This window comes from Pogoniulus pusillus, chromosome 18 (assembly GCF_015220805.1).
Source record: "Pogoniulus pusillus isolate bPogPus1 chromosome 18, bPogPus1.pri, whole genome shotgun sequence".
In the NCBI taxonomy this organism is placed as follows: domain Eukaryota; kingdom Metazoa; phylum Chordata; class Aves; order Piciformes; family Lybiidae; genus Pogoniulus; species Pogoniulus pusillus.
The window spans coordinates 230,752-253,654 of record NC_087281.1 but is presented as its reverse complement, the minus strand read 5'-3'; the positions used below and the strand labels follow the sequence as shown (position 1 = coordinate 253,654).

The 22,903-nt window shown below is 44.4% G+C and overlaps 1 protein-coding gene across 1 annotated transcript in view; it reads right to left on the bottom strand.

Moving 5' to 3' along the window:
* PDE10A (phosphodiesterase 10A) overlaps window positions 1-20,153 on the bottom strand; it is a 410,304-nt gene extending 390,151 nt beyond the window's left edge. Inside the window, exon 1 of the mRNA XM_064158232.1 lies at window positions 20,048-20,153. Within this exon, the coding sequence (XP_064014302.1) occupies window positions 20,048-20,138 (91 nt within the window). The 5' untranslated portion in view covers window positions 20,139-20,153. The remainder of the gene's footprint in view (window positions 1-20,047) is intronic.
* Between the last annotated feature and the right edge of the window lie 2,750 nt (window positions 20,154-22,903).

Genomic DNA, 22,903 nt, shown 5'->3' with positions numbered 1-22,903 from the left:
CTGGATGTTAGGAGAAAGTTGTTGGCAGAGAGAGTGATTTGCATTGGAATGGGCTGCCCAGGGAGTTGGTGGAGTCACCGTTCCTGGAGGTGCTCAAAAAAAGCCTGGCTGAGGCACTTAGTGCCATGGTCTAGTTGGCTGGATAGGGCTGGGTGCTAGGTTGGACTGCATGATCTTGGAGGTCTCTTCCAACCTGGCTGATACTGTGATTCCATAAGAAGGAAACCTGTGGTGCTCACTGATCTCAATTGCAATCCAGTGGTATGCTGCACAATGGAAAACATCTCTTTCCCCTGGCTGTGCTGCATATAGTACCGGACTGCTTGATGCCTGAGTGCTTATGAGAGCTATGGGCATATGACAGAGAAAGTAAAAGAGATGGGGTGGAAAGCAAGTTAATATTAGGTAGGGACTAGCAAAAACAATGGTTTATTTGTAACGACTGTGTTGCTAGAAACGCTGATTGGGATGTCTGGCGCTGAGGTGGGACATGCTTGGCCAACTTGGATTTGGAGATTAAATAGTGACAGATGGTTCACATGGTCTTCTGTGCAGTAAAAGGTATGAAGCATGCCTGTGTTTGTGAGAGAGTGCCAGGGCTTGGAGGATTGATTATGTGTGAGAAGCTTAGCATGTGAGCGCAGTGTTTGTGCACAAGCATGCAGAGGTGAGAGTGTTTGTGTCAAAGGATGTGTGTGTGAGAGATCTTGCCTAGCTTGTGTATGTGCACACGCAAGGGAGGTTCTCATGCTGATGCTGCAGTAAGAAAGGGCCTGAATACAGTTGCGTAGGCTGATAAGTTGATTTATTTTTTTTAAAGCTGATGTAACTTGCCTCATTGTAAAACTATAAATGCTGCAATGATCTTTCCTTGCTGAAAAGTTATTTCCTCCAAACATTATGAGTTCTTGAAACCTTATTATTTGTAATACAGCATTCTGTCACAGCATGTTAAAAATTCTCATATTTTAAAGTATGATGAAACCAAGTTTCGCAGCACATACTGAAGGTGTAATGTACATAAGGCACTTAATTCAAGGACCATTACAGCATTATTAAGGTAATGTTATGACCAAAGAGTATGACTTAATTTATCCAAAAAGTATTGTAATCTCATCAAAATGCACTTCCTGAACTCTCACCATTATTTATGGGCTGATCTTTTTTCTCTTTTCTCTTTCCTCTTTCCTCTCTCCCCTTTCTCCTCTTTCCTCTCTCTCCCCTCTCCTCTTTCCTCTCTCCCCTCTCCTTCCTCTCTTTCCTCCCCTCCTCTTCCTTTTAATCAATAATAATAAGAAGAGAGAGACTTACATGTCAGAACTTTGCCTAAGTATATTTGCATTTTATAGGTAAAAAATAAAGAAAAGGCAATTCCAATACTTCAGGCAAACCCCTCAAAACCCAGCCTCAGGATAGAATGGTCTATAACAGACCTGAAAGCTTTGTGCTTGAAAGACAGCCTGTCTAAAACAGAAGTGGGGGAGGCGGGGGGAAAGGCAGACATCTTGGCTGACATCTTTGTTGTTGGGCATTTCAGAAGTGCTGCTGAAGGCACCATGCTAGACTTGGAGGAAGCAGGACCAAAAGCAAAGCTTAAGCACTTTTGGCATTCCAGGGGACATTACAGTACTCCCCCAACCAGTACAGAAAGCTGCTATTACTCGTAAAGGTGTTTAAACTCTATGAAGCACCTCTTCCATTTAAACATCACCTTAAACCACTTTTTCTCTTCATATCTACTCTGTTTCAGAGAGATCTCTCAGTACCAATGGTGGTGCTAATACCACATGCTTGGTTAAGCCAGCTCTGAAGAACTGGTGGAAATTTCTACCTGAAGACACAACCAGAACATAAACCTCAGCATCTCAAACACTGAAATATCTCCAAGTTCAGGATAAAACCATAGAGTTTCTGCTTAGCATAGAGTTGATCAAGCCCAAACCCACTCCTAAAGAGGAACCAATTTATTAGTGGGTATTTTGTTGCTTTCTTCTCAAGACTATTAAATTGATGTGCACTTTAAGAAAGGATTAGATATATCCAGAATACAGCTTTGCTTAAATATGCATTTTATAATCTTTTCTTGTTTGTTCTCATATGCAAACTTTGTGAAGAAGGAACTGTTAAGTGACATCTGTTTATACAGCACTTGGGACTTAGAGCAAAGCCTATGTTGGCAAATGGAACCTGAGTTGGAATCTCTGCAGACAACTAAGTAATTTTATTAATGACTGAAAGAAAAATAGCCCACCAGGGAAACTGTCATTCAGGAAGTCTGTGAACCATACATTTCCAGAAAAAATGAGAAAGCAGCCTTCAGACATTGGCATAAAACATAGTTTAAGAGAAGAAAAAACATCAAGAAGTCCAAGATTCTGGAAAATATTCAGAGAAGGGCAATGAAGCTGATGAGGGGCCTGGAACACAGCCGGGTGAGGAGAGGCTGAGGGAGCTGCGGGTGTGCAGCCTGCAGAAGATAAGGCTCAGGGCTGACCGCATTGCTGTTGACAACTACCTGAAGGGAGGCTGTAGTCGGGTAGGGATTGGTCTCTTCTGCCAGCAACCAGAAATAGAACAAGGGGACACAGTCCCAAGTTGTGGTGGGGAAGGTCTAGGCTGGATGTTAGGAGGAAGTTCTTGCCAGAGAGAGTGATTGGCATTGGAATGGGCTGCCCAGGGAGGTGGTGGAGTTGCTGTCCCTGGAGGTGTTCAAGAAAAGCCTGGCTGAGGCACTCAGTGCCAAGGTCTAGTTGATTTGCTACAGCTGGGTGCTAGGTTGGACTGCATGATCTTGGAGGTCTCTTCCAACCTGGCTGATTCTGTAATTCTATATCAGAGTTCACTGAAAGCAAACACCCCAAAACCAACTGCCTTTCTTCAGCACAGGTAGCAAGTAGAATGAATAGACTTGAGGATAGGGAAATGTCTGCTCTATGACCACCTGGAGAAATTGGAGATCACATTTCATCCTTGATATCAAGCTTCTTATATATTTCGCACCACACAACACCTCTCACCTATATGTAGCTGGTGTCTGTGTCATAGTAGAAACTAAATTGTGACAGAAAACCTGTGCAAGTAATAAATACTATTAAAACAGTTAGGGTTAAAAAGGATGAAGACTTGTAGAAGTTCATGAAATAAATATCACTCCATGATATTCTAGCTGAGGCCCCTCTGGTTGTGATGTTTTTATTAAGCTGTTTTAATAAACTTCCATTGTGATTGTGCATGAACCTGAAAGGAAAATCATCTTCATGAAGAGCTTCACCCCAGAAAGCTATCAGTAGATGAAAGGAGGTTGGACAGTGACTAATCTCCAGATCTCTGTCCTACCACTTCATTACTAGCAACGTCCCAAAAGCTTCCATTGACAAACTGTCTACATTTCCAACACAGAAGGCCAGAATGGAACTATTTTAGTGAGGCAAAACAATACAGGTGGAGCAATCCTTTAGCTTCAACCTAAACATCACACGTGAATGGGCCATACCATTAACAAAAGTGGAGAAAGCATTTACCTTTTCGAAATCTGTGTGAAACTTGGCTCTTGGCTTTCTTTTTGCTTAATATCCTGAAAGCTGACCCTCCTGCCTAGCACTTGAGTGTTCAGTAAGCCTTCTAGTAAACACTAAGTAACTTTCCTCAGGCTGCCTTTGGTCTTTTCTTAGGATATAAAAAAGACCTAAATAAGATAAATTGAGAAGCATCTGATCTTCTCTTTTCTAGTGCTGTCCTGCCATTAGATGCTGACAAAACCTACCTCTTTGATCCCTACATACATATGAAAACATGAAGGCAACAAAATCAATCCACTCCATCTCTTCTCTAAAAGCAAATACTAATTACTGCTTTAATCAGTCAGTAATGGTAATAGAATCATAGAATCAGTCAGGGTTGGAAGGGATCACAAGAGTCATCTAGTACCAGCCCCCTGCCATGGGGTCCTCCTCTGGCAGACTCTAGTCCTAGGATATAGTTCCAGTAAACACAACAGAAGACATTCTCAAATGTCCATTTTCTTTAAAAATCCCACCCCCCAAAAATCCATCCCTTTCCTTCCACCCCAAAGTGATTAAAGGGTTTTTCCAAAGGGAAGGGGTTGTTTATACTAGCTGCCTGTGGCTTAGACAAGAAGTGGTAGAAGGTTAGTAACTTTGACATAAAACTTCAGCTCCAGCTAAATGATTAAGTGGATCAAGAGATCAGGATGATCCACTACTGGAGGGGAAAAAAAGATCTCGATAAGTGGGGGAAAAAAAAAAACAACCCACATTTGGTGAAAATTCAAAGGCAAATTTTCCAACAATAACTGACCCTCAGACTAATGTGATGGTAGAACCATCAAAACAGAGAACATGGTCGGTGCAATCCCAAACACAAATCCAGGCTGGGTGGCGAATGGCTGAAAGCAGCACTGAGGAAAAGGACCTGGGGGGTCCTGATTGATGAAAAGCTCAACAAGAGCTGGCAGTGTGCATGTGCAGCCCAGACAGCAACCATGTGCTGGGGTGCAGCAAGAGAAGCATGGCCAGCAGGGCAAGGGAGGGGATTCTTCCCCTTTACTCTGCTCTCCTCAGACCCCACCTGGAGTACTGTGTGCAGTTCTGGAGCCCCCAACAACACAGGAAGGACATGGAACTGTTGGAGTGAGTCCAGAGGAGGCCACAAAGATGATCAGAGGGCTGCAGCAGCTCTGCTATGAGGACAAGCTACAAGAGTTGGGACTCTTCAGCCTCAGGAAGAGAAGGCTTTGAGGAGACCTTGTAGTGGCCTTCCAGCATCTGAAGTGGACCTACAGGAGGGCTGTGGAGGGACTATTGACAAGGTCTTGTAATGACAGGACAAGGAGTAATGGGTTTAAACTTGCAGAGGGGAGACTTAAACTAGATGTTAGGAAGAGGTTCTTTATAGTTAGGAAGAGGTTCTTTATAGTGAGGGTGGTGAGACACTGGCACAGGTTCCCCAGGGAGGTTGTGGCTGCTCCCTCCCTGGAGGTGTTGAAGGCCAGGTTGGATGAGACCTTGAACAACCTGTTCTAATGGGAGGTGTCCCTGCTTATGTCAGGGGGCTGGAACTGGATGTTCTTTGAGGTCTCTTCCCACCTAAACCATTCTACGATTCTATGGCTTCCTGCAATTCCACTAAAGAAAGAAGTCCACTCACAATAAAGATAATACACATATAATTCATCTCCTGCAGTGGAAGGATGCTCATAACATGCAGAAGGTATTTGAAATGTGAAATGTCCATGAAAAGACAACAAAAGACATTTGAATGTCAGAGAAGCTTATTATAGAAAAACACAGTCATCAAATATTAAAAAAAAATATATTACAGACTATATTCAGGAGTGAACATTTCTTCCAACAACTACTGCTTAGACTCTCATGTCAGATTCAATTCAATCATCTTAAACATCAGATATCAGATCATAGAATCAACCAGGTTGATCAGATATATTCATATCAGACGCTACTGCATACATGTATTTCATGCATTGCACTACTGCATCTATCACAGTATCATCAGGGTTGGAAGAGACCTCACAGATCATCAAGTCCAACCCTTTACCACAGAGCTCAAGGCTAGACCATGGCACCAAGTGCCACGTCCAACCTTGCCTTGAACAGCTCCAGGGACGGCGACTCCACCACCTCCCCGGGCAGCCCATTCCAGTGTCCAATGACTCTCTCAGTGAAGAACTTTCTCCTCACCTCAAGCCTAAATCTCCCCTGGCGCAGCCTGAGGCTGTGTCCTCTCGTTCTGGTGCTGGCCACCTGAGAGAAGAGAGCAACCTAGTTCTGGAGCTCCCATTACAAGGATGTGGAGATCCTGGAGCACGTCTAGAGAAGGACCATGAGGATGATCAGAGGGCTGGAGCACCACCTCTGCTATGAGGACAGACTGAAAGAGTTGGGGCTGTTCAGTCTGCAGAGGAGGAGGCTCTCAGGTGACCTCATTGTGGCCTTTTAGTATCTGAAAGAGGCCTACAAAAGAGCTGGGGAGGGACTTTTTAGGCTCTCAGGGAATGACAGGACTAGGGGGAATGGAGCAAAGCTGGAGATGGGTAGGTTCAGACTGGATGTGAGGAGGAAGTTGTTGAGCATGAGAGTGGTGAAAGACTGGAACGAGTTGCCCAGGGAGGTGGTTGAGACTCCATCTCTGGAGGTGTTTAAGGCCAGGCTGGATGAGGCTGTGGCCAGCCTGCTCTAGGCTAGGGTGTCCCTGCCCATGGCAGAGACTGCAAATAGGATGATCCTTGTGGTCCCTTCCAACCCTGACTGATTCTATGGTTCTATGACACCTTAACAGCTCAAACAAGGCTCAGAACAATCTGATGAGTGTTCATCCCCATCTCCCTTTCACAACCAACATCAGTTTTTTGCTCTGGAGTAGTGAAGCAGAGCCTAACTGAAGCGGTCAATGTAACATCTCTAACTTTAACAATTTTCCTTAGGTAAGGATGTGGCTTAATGTCATATTCTTTGCCAGGCCAACATTGATTCCAGAAATAAAATCTATTCCTACCTATGCTCAAATTAAAATATTTCACTTAATAAACAAAGCTAAATATCAATATATTAGCTAAAATTACCTAAGTTCTGATAGGCTGGTAGAAGTTATGTTCTTAAAGAGGAAAGAAAGTAAATACACAAATTCCTGCAACTAAATGTGTCTCTTCTAGCAAGCAGAGAAATTCAGGCCTGCAGTTAACCAATACCAATAGTCAAGCTGAGGAATTCTGGGCTAGTGGATAAAAGGAACAAAACCAGCTTTTCCACAGAGAGGTTTCAGACTTAGCAAGTACAGCAAATTAGTTTTTCAACTACATACATGTATCACTCTATTCTTCTAAGCCTTTTCCCCAGTCTTTCAGTACATCCCATAGCTCTTACAAAGTTATCATGCAGATGCTCCACCTGGATAATTCAGCTAGGTTTGGTTTTTTTTGAGTAGGTGTTTCTCACCATCTGCTACCTGTCCAAAAAGTCCTCCAATGTTTAAGCTATTTTAAAATAGAGATGTCCAAAAGCAATAAGCCAGTATAAGGTAATAGCAGAATTCAATCTGTAAATTGAGACAGAAATTACACCAAAACTCATCTCCCTCACATTCTTCAGTCCCTAATCTCACTCCCAGATATAACAGGATTGTCATTGTTCATGCACTAAAAAAAAAAGTCCTGCCCAGATGGAGGCAGATTTAAAAAGGGCAAGAAAGGAGGAGAGTTTAGCAAATTGTGACAGTGAATCTATGCTTTTACCAATCTCAGTGAGCTAGTGAAACAGCTGAAGAAGGACATAGCTTTTGACTTCAGCTCAAGGACTGGTCATGATAGCATAAGACCCGTGATGATGATAGTGTAAGACCCATCATAGGCTGGATGTTAGGAGGAAGTTCGTGACAGAGAAAGTGATTTGCCATTGGAATGGGCTGCCCAGGGAGGTGGTGGAGTCACCATCCCCGGATGTGTTGAAGAAAAGACTGGATGAGGCACTTAGTGCCATGGTCTAGTTGACAGAACAGGGCTGGGTGATAGGTTGGACAGATCTTGGAGGTCTCTTCCAACCTGATTGATTCTGTGATTCTGTGTTTGATCATCATTCAAGAAGATCAACACTCCCATCCATTTTAGTGTCAGCTGCAAATTCACTGAAGGTGCACTCCATTCCCCCATCCAGATCATTGATAAAGATACTAAAGAAAACTGCCCCAGTACACAGCCCTGGGGAACACCACTTCTGCCTGCCCAGCAACTGGTTTTTAACTCCATTCACCACTACTCTTTGGGCTTGGCCATTCAGACTGCTTTACTGCTTTTTTGTCACCCATTGAAGCATCCACCCATTCTGCCTGGAGGAGGCTCAGAGGTGACCTCATTGCTGCCTACAACTACCTGAAGGGAGGCTGTAGCCAGGTGGGAGTCAGTTTCTTCTCCCAGGCAAACAGCAACAGAACAAGGGGACACAGTCTCAAGTTGTGCCAGGGGAGGTCTAGGTTGGATGTCAGGAGGAAGTTCTTGACAGAGAGAGTGATTGGCATTGGAATGGGCTGCCCAGGGAGGTGATGGAGGCACCGTCCCTGAAGGTGTTCAAGAAAAGACTGGATGAGGCACTTAGTGCCATGGTCTGGTTGAATGGATGGGGTTGGGGGATAGGTTGGACTGGATGATATTGGAGGTCTCTTCCAACCTGGTTGATTCTATGAGTCTATGAAGTAGTAGTGCACCATGGCTTTGGCCCTTCTAATTTTCTCTCCCTGCATAGCCTGACAAGAATTTAGCAGTCCTCCTGAGTGCCCAGCCCCATCTTCCAAAGATCACAAACTCTATCTTTTCCCCGAGTTGCAATTAAGTCTCCATATTCAACCACACCAGCCTTCTTCACCACAGGTCTTTCAGTACATGGAGACAGCCAGTTCCTGCACCTTTAAGACTTTCTTCTTGAAGATTGTCCAAGCTTCCTGGACTTCTTGGCTCTTCAAGACTGCCTGCAAGTGACTTCTGTCAACCAGTCTTCAAACAGGCCAAAGTCTGCCTGCTGAAAGTCCAAGGTGGCAGTTCTGCAAGTCAGCAGCATCTTTTTGCAGGGAGAAGTTCTAATTTGCATCTGACTGCTCTCTGCCCTGTTTGCTGATTCCCTTCTTTTGATCTCATGATTGCCTTCATAGGACTTGATAGTATTTAGAATCATAGAATCAGTCAGGGTTGGAAGGGACCACAAGGATCACCCAGTTCCAACCCCCCTGCCATGGGCGGGGACACCCTACTGTAGATCAGGCTGGCCTCATTTTAATGAGGCAAATAAAAACACTTTGCACAAAATTTACTTGCTGGAGTACTAAAATGGAAAGGATGAATAAATAGAGGGAGAAGATAAAGATGGAAGGTCCTATGACTTCAAACAGAAAACAAACATACCAACAACAAAAAAAAACTCATAGAAAAACCATAGAATGAGCAATGTTACAAATACAGCCCTGTATGTGTGTGCCAGATTTGTTAAACTGCAGGCTCTTTGGAGCAGGGACCACGCAAAGACAAGGTGCTTATTCAAGTACAAGCTTGCCATCAGCTGTGGCTGCCTTTGAACATGATCTCATTGTGAAAACATTACCCTTGATCACAGTGGTCCTTGAAATCTGCCTCCTGGCTAGTTGATCCTTACTGCAGATTTCACAGAGGCTATTAGGTATATTTGTATCTGTGTCTTTAAAAATAAATGACAGACAGACACATACCAGGGAAGTTGTGGGGGGAGAAGTAAAAGAGCACGTCTGAACAGATGATCTTTACAGTACCCCCTCCTGCTGCTAGAAGCTTCCCACTCAGCTTCTGCTCCTATTTGTTCATCTTTCTCTGGCAAGAATTATTCCTGTGTTAATTTTCTTTTTGGTGGGTTACTGTTGGGTAATGTGCTTGCAATTGCCCACAATTAATAGATTTGCAGTGATTGACTTTACTGCACTCCTGGCAGCAAGCAGGGCATATTTCTTGAACCAGGGTCATTTTAAAGGATTCCAGAAAGTACCTTCAGACATTTCATGGCTTCATTTAAACAGCTACTTTCTTGGTTCTATGCAGGATTTTGAGCATGAGTACAGGATCTTCAAAGGGAGGTCACTATCCCCTAGAATATTAAGTGAGAACCATTTCAAGAGTTTGAACAAAGCATGAAGCACGACCTTTTTTTCATCTATTTATTTAAGGCTAAACTTGGCAGATATGTAGTTAGCCATGATCTCAGCCTATGGCTGTGCAAAGACATCTTAAATCTGTAGGTTCTGTGCAGATCCAGGGGATTTTTGCCAAAATGTTTCCTGAATAAAATTAAATATTTCTTCATAGTAAGCTTTCTTTTTTGTCCTTCCTCCTTCCTTCATAGCCTATTACAATCTCAGATTAAAAATATACAATACTTTAGGATTAGTGATGCTTAGTCTGCAGTTGCCCAGCTGAAAATGACTGCTGTAATTCTTTAATGATCAAAAAACCCAAACAAACAAAATAAGCACCAAATAGTTCTGTCCCACATCTTCTGCCTTTAAAAAGCAGTGAGGCACAATCTATTCCTAACTACTATTTACCTGGGACCAATACAAGAGGAAGGCAAGAAGACACTGACCTAAGGAAAATCTGGGGAATGTTCAAGCCCCAGGTTGCAGTCACAGAATCATTAAGTCACACAGAATCACTGAAAGTTAGGGGTTGGAAGGGTCCTCTAAAGTCCTCTAGTCCAACTCTTCTGCCAGAGAAGGATCACCTAGCCTAAGTCATATAGGAACGCATCCAGGCACGTTTTGATTCCACAGCCTCTCTAGACAGACGGTTCCAGTGTTTTGTCACCCTCACAGTGAAAAATTTTTTCCTTACGTTCACATGCAACCTCCTATGCTACACCTTGCACCCACTGCCCCTTATCTTGCCCTTAAACATTACTGAGAAGAGCCTGGCTATGTGCTCCTGACATTCACCCTTCATATACTTATAAACATTAATGAGGCCACCTCTCAATCTCCTCTTCTCCAAGCTAAAGAATCACAGAATCAACCAGGTTGGTAGAGACCTCCAAGATCATTCAGTCCAACCTAGCACCCAGCCCTGGCCAATCAACTAGACCATGTCACTAAGTGCCTCAGCCAGGCTTTGCTTGAACACCTCCAGGGACAGCAACTCCACCACCTCCCTGGGCAGCCCATGCCAATGCAAATCACTCTCTGGAAAGAGCTTCCTCCTAACATCCAGCCTAGACCTCCTCTGGCACAACCTGAGACTGTTTCCTTGTTCTGTTGCTGGTTGCTGGCAGAAGAGACCAACCCCCACCTGGCTACAGCTTCCTTTCAGGTGGCTGTAGAGAGCAATGAGGTCCCCCCTTAGTGTCCTCTTCTCTAGGCTAAACAACCCCAGCTCCCTCAGCCTCTCCTCACAAGGCAGCTGTTCCACTCCCTTAATCACCTTTGTGGCTCTAGAAAATGAGTTGCATCTGTCAAGACCATCCCGTAAGACGCTGCACACCAGAAGCCACTTTCATCATCAGCTGCAAAGGCCTACAACATAATTGATGCTTTGGCACTTCAAAACTCAATAAAAACACATACAGCTGTGATGGTTTGGGTGTTACCCACCCCCCCACTATTGTGAAAATCACCTAGACTAGATTCAAACTAGCACAACAGCATATATATGTATAATTACAGTGGTCTCTTCATTGGGTTTAGCAGCTTCAAATCTTCATGGAAATCATTTTAAGTTTTAAATCTGTGGAGCTGTATGCTGCCATTGTTGGTGAGCCTTTCATCTAGTGAAACATTTGTGTCTCATGCACCTTTAAATCCCTGCCTAAATCTCACCCTGTGGTTCTCACATACAGCATTGAAATCCAAAGCATTTTCAAACTTCCTCAGCAGAAGACAGACATGAACCTTTTGGAGTGGGTCCAGAAGAGGGCCACAAAAATGATCAGAGGGATGTAACACCTCTCCTACATAGACAGCTGAGAGACTTGGGGTTGTTCAGCCTGGAGAAGGCTCCAGAGAAAAAGATTTTATTGCAGCCTTCCAGTAGTTCATGGCAGGGGCTACGAGAAAGATGGGGACAAACATTTTAGTAATGATTGTTTCGGGTAATGATTTTGAACTAAATGAGGGTAAATTTAGATTAGATAGAAGGAAGACATTTTTTACAACGAGGGTGGTCAAACACTGGCACAGCTTTCTCAGAGAGGTGGGAGAAGACCCATCTCTGGCAACATACAAGGTCAGGTTAGACTGGGCTCCGAGCAACCTGACGTAGTTGAAGATGTTCTTTCTCATTTCAGGTAAATTGGCCTAAACAACCTTTAACGGTCCCTTTCAACCTAAACCAGTCTGTGTTTCTATAGTAAGTACATATAGTTTGAAACTAACAGGATGTGCAAGTCAATAGACAAGTGGTATATTATTGAGCAACATTCAAATAGGACCTTCTCAGAAACATACCTGAATCTTAAGAATTAGATTGTTTCAAGCACCAGGACCATAATCCTACACCACCTTCTCCAAGAATCAGCATTTTCATTGCAATAACATGCAGCAGTTCCTCACGTACTGGAAAGAGAACACAACCAACCAACCAAAATCCACCAACATCCTCAAAACACTGTAGGCAAGGGCTTGGGATTAACCAACATAAAAAATGGCCTGTGCAACATTTCTTGTGTTTCCAAGAAGGGCACTGGGATGCTCAGAGGGCTGGAGCAGCTCTGCTATGAGGACAGACTGAAAGAGTTGGGGCGGTTCAATGTAGAGAAGAGAAGGCTCCCAGGTGACCTTCTTGTGGACTTCCAGTATCTAAAGGGGGCCTACAAAAAAGCTGGGGAGGGACTTTCTAGGTTATGAGGGAGTGACAGGACTAGGGGGAATGAAGCAAAACTGGAAGTGGGTAGTTTCAGACTGGACATGAGAAGGAAGTTGTTCATCATGAGAGTGGTGAGAGCCTGGAATGGGTTGCCCAGGGAGGATGTTGATTCCCCATCCCTCAAGGTGTTTAAGGCCAGGCTGGATGAGGCTCTGGGCAGCCTGCTCTAGGGTAGGGTGTCCCTGGGCATGGCAGGGGGCTTGGAACTAGATGATCCTTGTGGTCCTTTCCAACCCTGACTGATTCTGTGTTTCTAGTCTAGGTGATGGTGTTCTAGCAAGGGGGTTGGACCAGATGATCTTCAGAGGTCACTTCCAATCCCTAATGTTATGTGATCCCATCAAAGCTCATCTTGGCTGCATCCATGCTAGAGGAAATACAATGGAAAAATAATGCAGGTGAATAAAGACTAAAAGTGAAAAATTAATCAGACCTCCCACTGGCAAGGTCTAAAAGGTAACCTGATCACAAACAGAACAGTCAATTTGAATATCAGTTTGAATAATTTGTTAAACTTAATGACTCTTCCACCTCTGATCCATATCGTACTGGGTTTCATTTTATATCTTCTTATGTATATCTGGGCCCAACACTGACTGGAGTACAATGCAATGAATTCCCAACTCCCCTCAGCTGGCATACGGTACTCAACTAGAACACAGTGTGGATGGCTTTAATAGAGCTTGACAAGCGAAATACAGCTGCTCATTCCACATGTTAGCAGACATACTAGGAATGAGCTCAGGAACACAAGCTCAATTGCCCAATGTGTGGGCACACCTTAAATGTCAACATTGTTAGCCATCACACTGTGAGTGAAGTGATAAACACACAAACCAAATGTATTCTGGGCCATCAAACCCAGACAGTGTCCCTCTCCTCCTCCTCCAGCACACAAGCCACAACTGTTGCTCGCCGAGTTGCCAAGGTTTCTGCATTACCACTAGTAACTTAAAAACAGCATTATACTCATATATCAAAAAAACTTTATGGCCACAGGATGAAAACACAAAGTGACTTTATTAATAGAAAAAGTGCTTCATTAGAATGATTCAAGTCTCAGGTTTTGCATACTAATAACACAACTTTAAAAAATATATTTATCTGCATTTTTGTGCTTGTATAGCTTCCCTCCTTTCCCACACAGATGGAATGGACTCAGATATGTTCAGAAACCACAGCACAATGTTATCAACAGTAAGAGGCAGCCTCCTGCCAACACTGTGTGATCAGGTGAACGTGGACACTGTAACAGGGAAACCAGGACTCTCTTTCATGTATTTCAAGGTCTGACCAGAAATAGAGAAGCAGCTTCATTTATTTGCAGGAAGAGGCAAATGACAAAGAAAGAAAAGCCAAATGAAACAATGCAATGCATTCTTAATAAATCCCAGAGACTGATGCAAATTTTCTTTCCACCAGAAATGAAGACAAACCTGGGAAGTTTTCACATTTTCAACTGCACTTCCTCATAATCCTCTCACCTTTATGACTGTCCCCCATATTTAGCTTTTTCTGTAAGTTTTATAAGGTGTTCTAAATCAAGGGCTTTTCTTGTCAGACAGCAGCCCAAAAAAAGACTGGATAAGGCACTCAGTGCCATGGTCTAGTTGACTGGACAGGGCTGGGTGATAGGTTGGACTAGATGATCTTGGAGGTTTCTTCCAACCTGGTTGATTCTATGCTTATTCAAGGGTAATGGAGTCAGGGGTCAAGTCAGGAGTGCACCTGAGGCCAGGTGAGGAATGGGCTCTCTCCAAAGCTTAGTCCTAGTGCCCTCTGAGAGGTCATTCAAGGTCACTGTGTAGTCAGAAGGCTGTTTCAATTGAAGATCTTTTTCAGAGCTGCTCTCTCCCCACTGACTGTCTAGTTAAGGAGGCAACAACCAGTGGGTACAGACTCAGCTAACTGCACAGCTTGACTCCATGTAACAGCAGTTGCCACCTTGATTAACATGACACTCTGCAAGCTGGGGCCAGCCATGAGGACACTCAACAGCCAAACACAAATAAGGCCATCACCATTGTGGTAACTATCCTACAACTTCATGAAGCCCAAAGCAGAATTTCAAATAGTTATCACAAAGCTTCATGAGATGCTTTTCTTGGAAAACCTGGTTATTTAACCATAATGCCATTTCAGAAAGTCACTCAGAAGTCTTCTCCACTGCTTTTCACTGAAATTTCAATTCCTGACCCACCAAACATTTTTACACCATTACCATACATGCTACATGACCAGCACAGCTGAAGAACCTATGTGCCAACAAATATTTAAAAAGCCATCTCCATTTTTAAATTATTTGAATAAATTTATTTATAGAACAAGTCAGTAATTTACCCAAAGTCATATTTTCCAACCAAAACAACTATGTCAAGTACTCAAAATATCATCCCTTTCCCTACGGCTCTGCCTCATGGTGTCAGTTGGGATAGCTTTTTTCCCCTAGAATGCAGATAGTGACCTCAATGTCTTGGTTAGTAGCAGCTGAAGGTCAAGCTGTACTAGGCAATTCTCCACTGCTGGACAGAAAAGTCCTCCATGGAAACAAACTAAGCAAAATGTCCAAACATTACCCTTTGTATCTTACTTCAAGCAAAGTTACTTCAAGCAAGGTTCACAGTGGATGGAAAGGCAAGTCTGAAACAACACCTGAGGAGCACTTAAAATGCTACTTCACATCATATATACCCTGATGCTGCTTTGTCCTCCCAAACATTCTGAATTCTCCTTAGCTTTACATGTCTTCAGCGTTCTCAATTTATAGCTCCACATACATTGAAGGCAGTTGGCAAATCTGCCTTCCCTTTCAGCATGTTAAATTGAATGCTCTGAAACCAAAGGTTCAATCTCATCTATTGTTCACAGCATCTGGAATGATCAAAAATCAAAATCTAACATGGGCAATTATCAGTAACCATTGAGCTAATCAGCTTTGGAAAGCACGATTTCTTTTCCATTAATAAAGCCTTTAAAAAAGCTGTTTCTGCATTTCTTTTATCTTTTATGTTGTTCTTTTTTTCATGATACAAACTTTTTTTCTATGAACAGAGTCAAAAGGATCACTTTTTTTCAGTGCTATTACAGTAACAGCACAAACCCCAAGCTGTACAGGAACTGCATTCTCTTTCTCATGCCACACAAAAGCATTAGCCTCTGTCACTGAACACCTTAACTGAGTAGCCAGACCTTCCAGAGTGGGATTCAGAGAGAGAGAGAGGGGGCTTCTTTGATTCAGAGATCAGAAGTTAAGTGAAAAGAACAGCCAGGACACAGAGGATAGAGAAAAATAAGTGCAGGAAAAACTAAAGCGTCAAATAGCACACACAAGGGAAGAACTGCTTTGCTTTTTCACCTGTATCAGAGAAACATGAAGATTAGCATCAGTGTACAGTGCTCGGAGGAATCCCAGTAGTCACCTGCATGATAAAACAACAAATGGAGTAAAGACTTAAAGTTTAACTGTATTGATGAAGATCAAGTAGGAGGGGGAAAATTTAGTTCATAAGTTGGGTTTGATTCTGATTTCCATCAATGAATAAGCCTTGAATAACAGGACAAAACTAATGTTCCTGTGTATGCTCACAAATTAAGATTTCATAATAATCAATAGCTTAACACCAAAGTTCAAGACAAACATAAACGCTAAGCACTCACACAAATCATCTAGTACTAGCCAGAGAAAATAGTCTACCATAAATTGCTCCCCTCAGTCATTACTAGGGAACTATCTCTTGCATAGAAGTGACCCTCAAGGGGACTTTGCTTAATAATAACTACAACCCTCAAAATCCTGCAAACACTTCCTTTATAAGCATGTGGCCAGTCTCATTGAATTCAAAGAAAGTAATCCCTTCTTAAAAGTTACTGTTGGGCAGATAAGAGTTCAACTTTGCCTCTGTAAGAGTTTTGCAACAGTTCTTTCTTTAGAGACCAATTTTGCAAAACTCAGAGATCTCTCAACTATCACTTATATATGTGACAACAGAGACCACTGAGTAGATTCTTCCTTCCCTGAATCCAGCGTGCTCAAAGAAAGCTCTGCAAGAAAATTTCCAATCTAGCCTATTATGGGTACAAATTACTCCTGAGGAGATTCCAATTAGACACAAGAGGGAAATTTTTCACAGTAAGAACAGCATTTGCCATTTGACTTGCACTGAAGCCCAAAAGATCTGGTCAATGGCAGGAGTCATCTGCTGAAGTACAGTTGTTTACATGTTTACATTCAGTCAGCAGAAACAGCACTTCTCAGATCTGAATTTGGTGACTAAATATAGACGCTCATCTCAGCTCCCTAGAAATGTTCTGCTTCCTGACTACCAAGGGAATCCACAAAGCTGCATTTCAACAGACAAATCTTACCTCCTCCACCCTGGGTATCACACAGAACAATCATATCTGCTTCTTCTGTTAGGACCCACCGAACAACCATATCTGATTTTACTACTAGGGCCCTACCAGCTTTGTAGGAGTTTGTGCCACTGGTACACGCAAACTAGTGAAGTTACCTTAGTTTCCATGCAGAGTCGGTGGAAAGAAGAGAGCACCTCTGAGAGGCAATTCAGCAGGAGTAAAAATCTGAATTCTCCCTGGAAATGCCACTGTCTCCCCACAGATTATGGGAGTGAGCCTTAACTTACCTCTTAATAAGGATCAGCTGTGAATTGCCTTGAGTTAGCCTGACAGGCTCAGACTCCCACTGTTGAGAAAGTAGAAGATGCAGAGTATTCTCTTCCCTTATCTCCTCTCCACACCAGGGAGGCTTGAAACATACAGCATAAGATCCCATTAAAAAAAGCAAGGTTCTAGTATGGATTACAAGGTCCTTACTAAAATACTTTGAAGGAGAGCAAAACAAAACCACAACAGGGAAGTCTGAAAAATCTGTATTGTGGCCTACATAGTGTCTGTCCACCCACAGCTTTGCCAAGTGAGGATAAACAAGAGCTGAAAGAAACTCCACAAGCACACATTTCACTTGGCCAAATATCCAACACAGAATGGGGCAGCTAAAAATTAGTCTGCACTCTCTTAAGACTTAAAAACAGAAGTGCAAACCCTTAAAAAGGTCTGAGATTCACCTGAAAGCAGTGCATGCCCTCAGCTGACCAGCTGACACAGAGACTTAAGATGGCAGACCCGGATTCAGGCTCTTGTTCACTTGCACTTCTGTTATCAAAAGAAGTCACCTCTTTAGCAGAGGACAGCATGGCTTCTGCATTTAACTTCTGCAGGAACAGGATTTGGCAGCCTCCAGAAATCTGAGCTCTCTATTTTTCTTCCCTTCACTTACTAATGCCCATTTCCCCTTCCCTGCCTCCCTGCTTCCAATGCACACACATTTTAACGCTAAAACCCAGCAGTTACATGGCTTTTCCATACTTCTGGGCAAATATTATGCACCCTCCCTCCAGAGTATCAAGTATAGCTTCTCCTCATAGGTAGTAAACCTGCTGCAAGATTACAGTGCTTCATAGTGAAATACTTGAGCTTAATTAATGAAAAATGTACCTCCACGTCTCATGCCTTAAGAAAGCTTCATAGCCACCATCTCACACCAAAATACACTCCTTACAACATTGTAATACATTGCACACTCTTAATGGTTTCTACCGTCACATAGTCACAGACAATGTAATTAACAAGCAACATTCCTTCTTGTAAAATAGAAGAGAGAAAACAAACAGAATAAAAGTTCTCAAGAATAAATTTAAGCTCAGAAATAAAACTACATTTTTAATTTAATTTCATCATTTACTGGGTCAAAGCAAACATAAGCCTGGATTACCTAGGTACAAGCACAGGTTTCTCAATCAGATTGATTTATAAAATAACCTGTGTCCCCTTACAAGGAAAATTATGCCTTATTTGCTCTCTTTAAATACACATCAATGCTTTGGTAAATATTTTTTTTTTTCACTTCCCATTTCATTCATTTTGTACACACTGAAACCAAGAAAAAAAAAAACACACAATCCTGCTTTAAAGTTGTATTTTGTGTTCTCTTTCTTGTTACATAATCAGAAGAGTTAGAGGAAATGCTATTATGGAGTTCCAAAAAAAAAAAAAAACTGTAAAAAACAACAAACCTAGGCACACATCACTACATGACAATAATGTATAAGGTGCTCCTACATCTACTATTGACATACATTTAAATTAAATGTATGTGCAATCTATAGCCAACTTTTGGGTCTGAGCTGAATGCCCTTTCTGTGTTTAACCTCCTACATTGCTGACAAATAGGTAAGATTTTCCAGGTTAGTAACAGCAAAATTCCACACTGCAAAAACACTGAATGCTGTCATGCAAAATAAGTCAGTCACAGAGCCTGAAAATGTCCCTCCCATGTCAAGATTGGTTCTAAGCTGATAAATTATAAAAAGGGATGAAAGTGGATCTTATTTTTTTGTGGGTAAGCCAAAGCAATTTAAAACCAACAACCACATAAACCCTAAACCATATCTTTTAAGAGAGATGGTGAATCACTACCAGTGCCCCTTCGTAATGAAACAAGAAGATCACTCCAGCCAAATTTCCTTGCAAATAGGAAAAACATCCATGGTGGCATGTGAATTTCACGATCAGGGTGACTTGTGACATTATGAGCCTTCATATCCTTTACAAAGAGGGCCACAGACTCCATATTGGAGAACACACTCATTCCATTTCTCTGTGCACACCTGCCCAGGCAAAAGCATCACTTTTCTGAATTCGAGCATGCACAGAGACCTATTCACATCATCATCTGAACCTACCACACACCCACCATCACCCACCATAGACCCCAGAGCCATTTGCAACAGCCTGAAACGCTGTTCTGAATCTAGTCACTGTTTTCCTCTCTGCATTACAGCCACAAGCTCAGAGCTTAGCTTAGTTCATCTGGGCCCATTTAGGGTAAAATAAACACAAAGGAAGGGTACCCACTGGGGTGGCTTAACAACAAGAATAAATGAGGCTGCAGAACTCACACTTGTGTGCATATCTGATTTTACACCACTCAGCTGCTACACTGATATTATCTTCTCAAAAAGTACAGATCAGCTTTCAGCACAAATACTCGGAGCTTGGAAATTACAGCAAAGCACCAAGGCTGGGGGAAAACCAACTTTAGCTGGATGCAAAGTACACTGCAAGTGCAGCATTTGAAGCCTCAACATGACGCAACTAAAATCATGCCAGGGACAGGGGCTTGCTGAAGGAATCTGGACCCACGCAAAACCACAACGTATACATCAGGTGCCTATAGCTCATTCTCTGCCCAAGCTAGGAGTGCCCTGCAAACAGATTTGCACAAGCTACAAATCAATGAGGCTGTGTAGCTATGCCCATGGCAGTAGCAAAACTGCAATGGGGAGGAGAGCCTGGACCACTCGGCAGATCCCACCCCCCCTCAGCCGCCCTTCCACAGTCTCGTCCTTCTCCCTTTCCCCTTCCCCTTGCCCCCCTTAACCCTTTCCCTCTCAAAAGTTCAGTGCCTGAACAGCTCTGCAGTTTCGAGCCCACTGGTGGGCGCAGCCTGGCCTAAACGCCAAAGTCATCCCAGTGTCGGTGGGCTGCAAGAGGCCATCCAGGCTGACGCGCCCCTGCGCTGGGCTCCTGCCTGCCAACCGCCCGGCCACCTGCAGGCCTCTACTGCCCTACCTTGCTCCTCGACGGCCCCACAGCAGCCTCTGGGGTCCTCGGGGGGGAGCCGAGCTCCGCCACCCTCCTGGGTTTTGCGTTTCTTCGACATCTGGTCGATGTTTGGGAGTTGAGTTTCTCCTCTCTCTCTCTCTCTCTCTCTCTCTCTCTCTCTCTCTCTGGGGAGATGAGTGTGTGTGCAAAGAGAGGGAGAGTGTGAGGGAGAGAGAGACAGGGAGGTAGGTAGAGATTGAAAGAAATCGCTGCTTAAAGAGAAGGGAAGAGACTTTGGAGTGGCTGGAGAGCACGTAGGAGGCAGGGACTAAGAGGAGAAATCCTACAAATCACAGTCCCATCAATTCAGCCCCACGTCTAAAGGGGCTATTGAGGTCTCCCCCTTTCTCGCTCATTCATCAGAGTATGTGAGTGAAAATTAAAGAGGCAACAGTTCTCTGTTGTTTTTCCAAATGTTCGGGAGTGGTGCTGTTTTTTTGGCCTTTTTTGGGGGGGGAGTGTATGGAGAGGAAGCAAGGAGAAAGCTATTACATATATATGATTTTCCCCAGTTGAGATTCCTTCTGGTTACAAAAAAAAATGGGGGGCGCCGGGGAGGAGAGGAAGGGAAAAGCTGAACGACTCCGGGAGAGGAGGGGGGGGAAGGTGTGTGTGGGGGTAATGACAGGATTGAAAAGAAAAACAGGAGCAGTGAAGGAGAGATGAAAAGAGCCTGCAGGTGCAGAGAGGCTAAATTCCCTGCAGGGGTCATGTGCTGTGATGCTGGGGATCCTCGGCTTCCCGGAGACTGCCAGAGCCAGGAGAGGGTCTGGCGGCTCGGGGCGGGGTGGGGAGAGGGCTGCGGCCACCCTGCCCGGCACCCGCGGGAAAGGCGGCGGAGTGGTGCTACTGGGCTCTGCAGCCGGATGGCAATATTCACGAGTAACTCGCAGCTTGCAAACTCCGCTGTGAAGTCAGAACCCTCGCAGTCGGTCGGTCTTTCTCGGTCCCCCTGTAACCCTTTCAGTCCTGAGTGCAAGATGTGCCGTTCCCCCATCCCGCCACCTGCCCCCTTTCCTGGCGGACTTAAGAGCTCGCTAGCGGGTATTCGCGACAGGGGGGAGGGGGAGGGAAGAAAGGGGGAGGACACAACTTACCCTCCAAACTACGCACGTCTCTCCTTTCCCCTTCAGATCAACTTTAAAGAGCAGATTCTCAGTCCGGGAGGCAAAGAGACAAGGGAGGAGAGGGGAAATGCTTTAGGAATAGCGGCTGCCAAGTGGGTGAAGTTCAGGGCACAATCCTGGCTCTTCCATGCTCCAGCAGCCCAACATCCTCCCAGGGTCTGGAGAACAAGGTTTTCAACAAGTCTTCCTTGTTACCCAAAATTGATTGATGATGGCTTTCCCGCCAGGCTGTATTTAACAAAACGATGCACAGAGCTACTCTGACGAGCAGGAATTTTTAGAGGAGCTTGCAGTATACCTACATCTTAAATTTATCTATTTTTATATATATACATACACACAAACCTGTGTACGTGAGCATGTATACAGAAATAAAAAGATATCACTCTCTCAATACAATGTTGGGTCCACAGGATCTTGAAAAGCCTGCCGGTCGACTGCGTGGAAGTTAAAGAGTTTTTCTTAAGCAAAAGGGGCTGATGCTTGGACACATCTCACGTCCAACAGGAGGCAATGACGTCTGTAGCTTCATTGCTATAACAGCACCAAGGCTGCAATTGCCATTCACTGAAATGATAAGGGGCGCTCAGACGTAAGCAGTCTGGACCTCTAGCAAGAGACTGAAGCGAAGATGATTTTTTTTTCCCCTCCCAAAACAAATAATGCTAAAAACCACCTAAAGAAAGAGATGGGGGAGCCGAGAAAAGGAATCCAGGTCTTGCATTCACACGCGTCTGCAACATGATCCTCTAGCTCCATAAACATTTATGTTTTGCAGCTGACTAGACTTTGGGAAATTTCAGTGTATTATGATTGCTCAGTTGGGGGGAGGGGAGGGATTTTTTTTTTTTTCCTCCGCGTAATTATTTCTATCTCGCTTCAAGCAAGCATTGATGAAAGACAGGGGAAAGTGCCCTTCCCCCCCGCCTCATCTTTCCAAATATATTTAAGCACGGGTACATGCTGAAATGTGTCTCCTAAGTAGCGAGTTCTTGCTGTATAGACTGCAATGATTTATATTTTTTTAGCACTGGAAGGTGCTTACAAAAAGAGGGGGAAAAAAAGCCGGTGCGAAGGAGCCGGTTTGTTTCCGTGTGGGGCCGCAATCCCACTACCACGGTTTTGACCGCATAAGGGGACCTCTGCCGCGCTCCCGAGCCTTGCCAAGCCGCGGCGGGGGCGGCGGCGGCTGCTGAGCGCGGGGGCGGTGGCGGATTGGCTGCACTTCGGAGCTGCCAAACCCCGCGGGGGCTGCAGACGCGGGGTGGGGGGTGGTACTTCTCCACCCCTCCTGTGAGCCGCTGTCCTAAAAATGACTGCCCGGCTGTTAAATAACCACGCCACCGCCCACCAGCAGCCACGGGCACGCCAGCATCGCGCTCCCGCTGCGGGCAGCGCGCTCGGCCCCGCAGCGGGGGAGGGCAGCGCCTCTCCCGGCTGCTCCGGCTCACGCGTGTCCGCGCTGTCGCTGCGGGGCCTCCGCGCTGGGCTGCAGCCGAGTTGGGAGAAAAACCAGCAACCGCGCCTTGCCTTCTCCGGAGAGGGACCAGGTGTGACAGGAGCAGCGGAGGGAAAAACCCTCGGGGGGGATCCCAGTCCAACCCAGTGCCCTCGTTCTGTGGTCGAGCCGTGTGAGGACTGCAGAGCCAGTTGGCTGAGGAGGCCACCCGAGCAAAATCTTGTGGCCGGGGCAGCT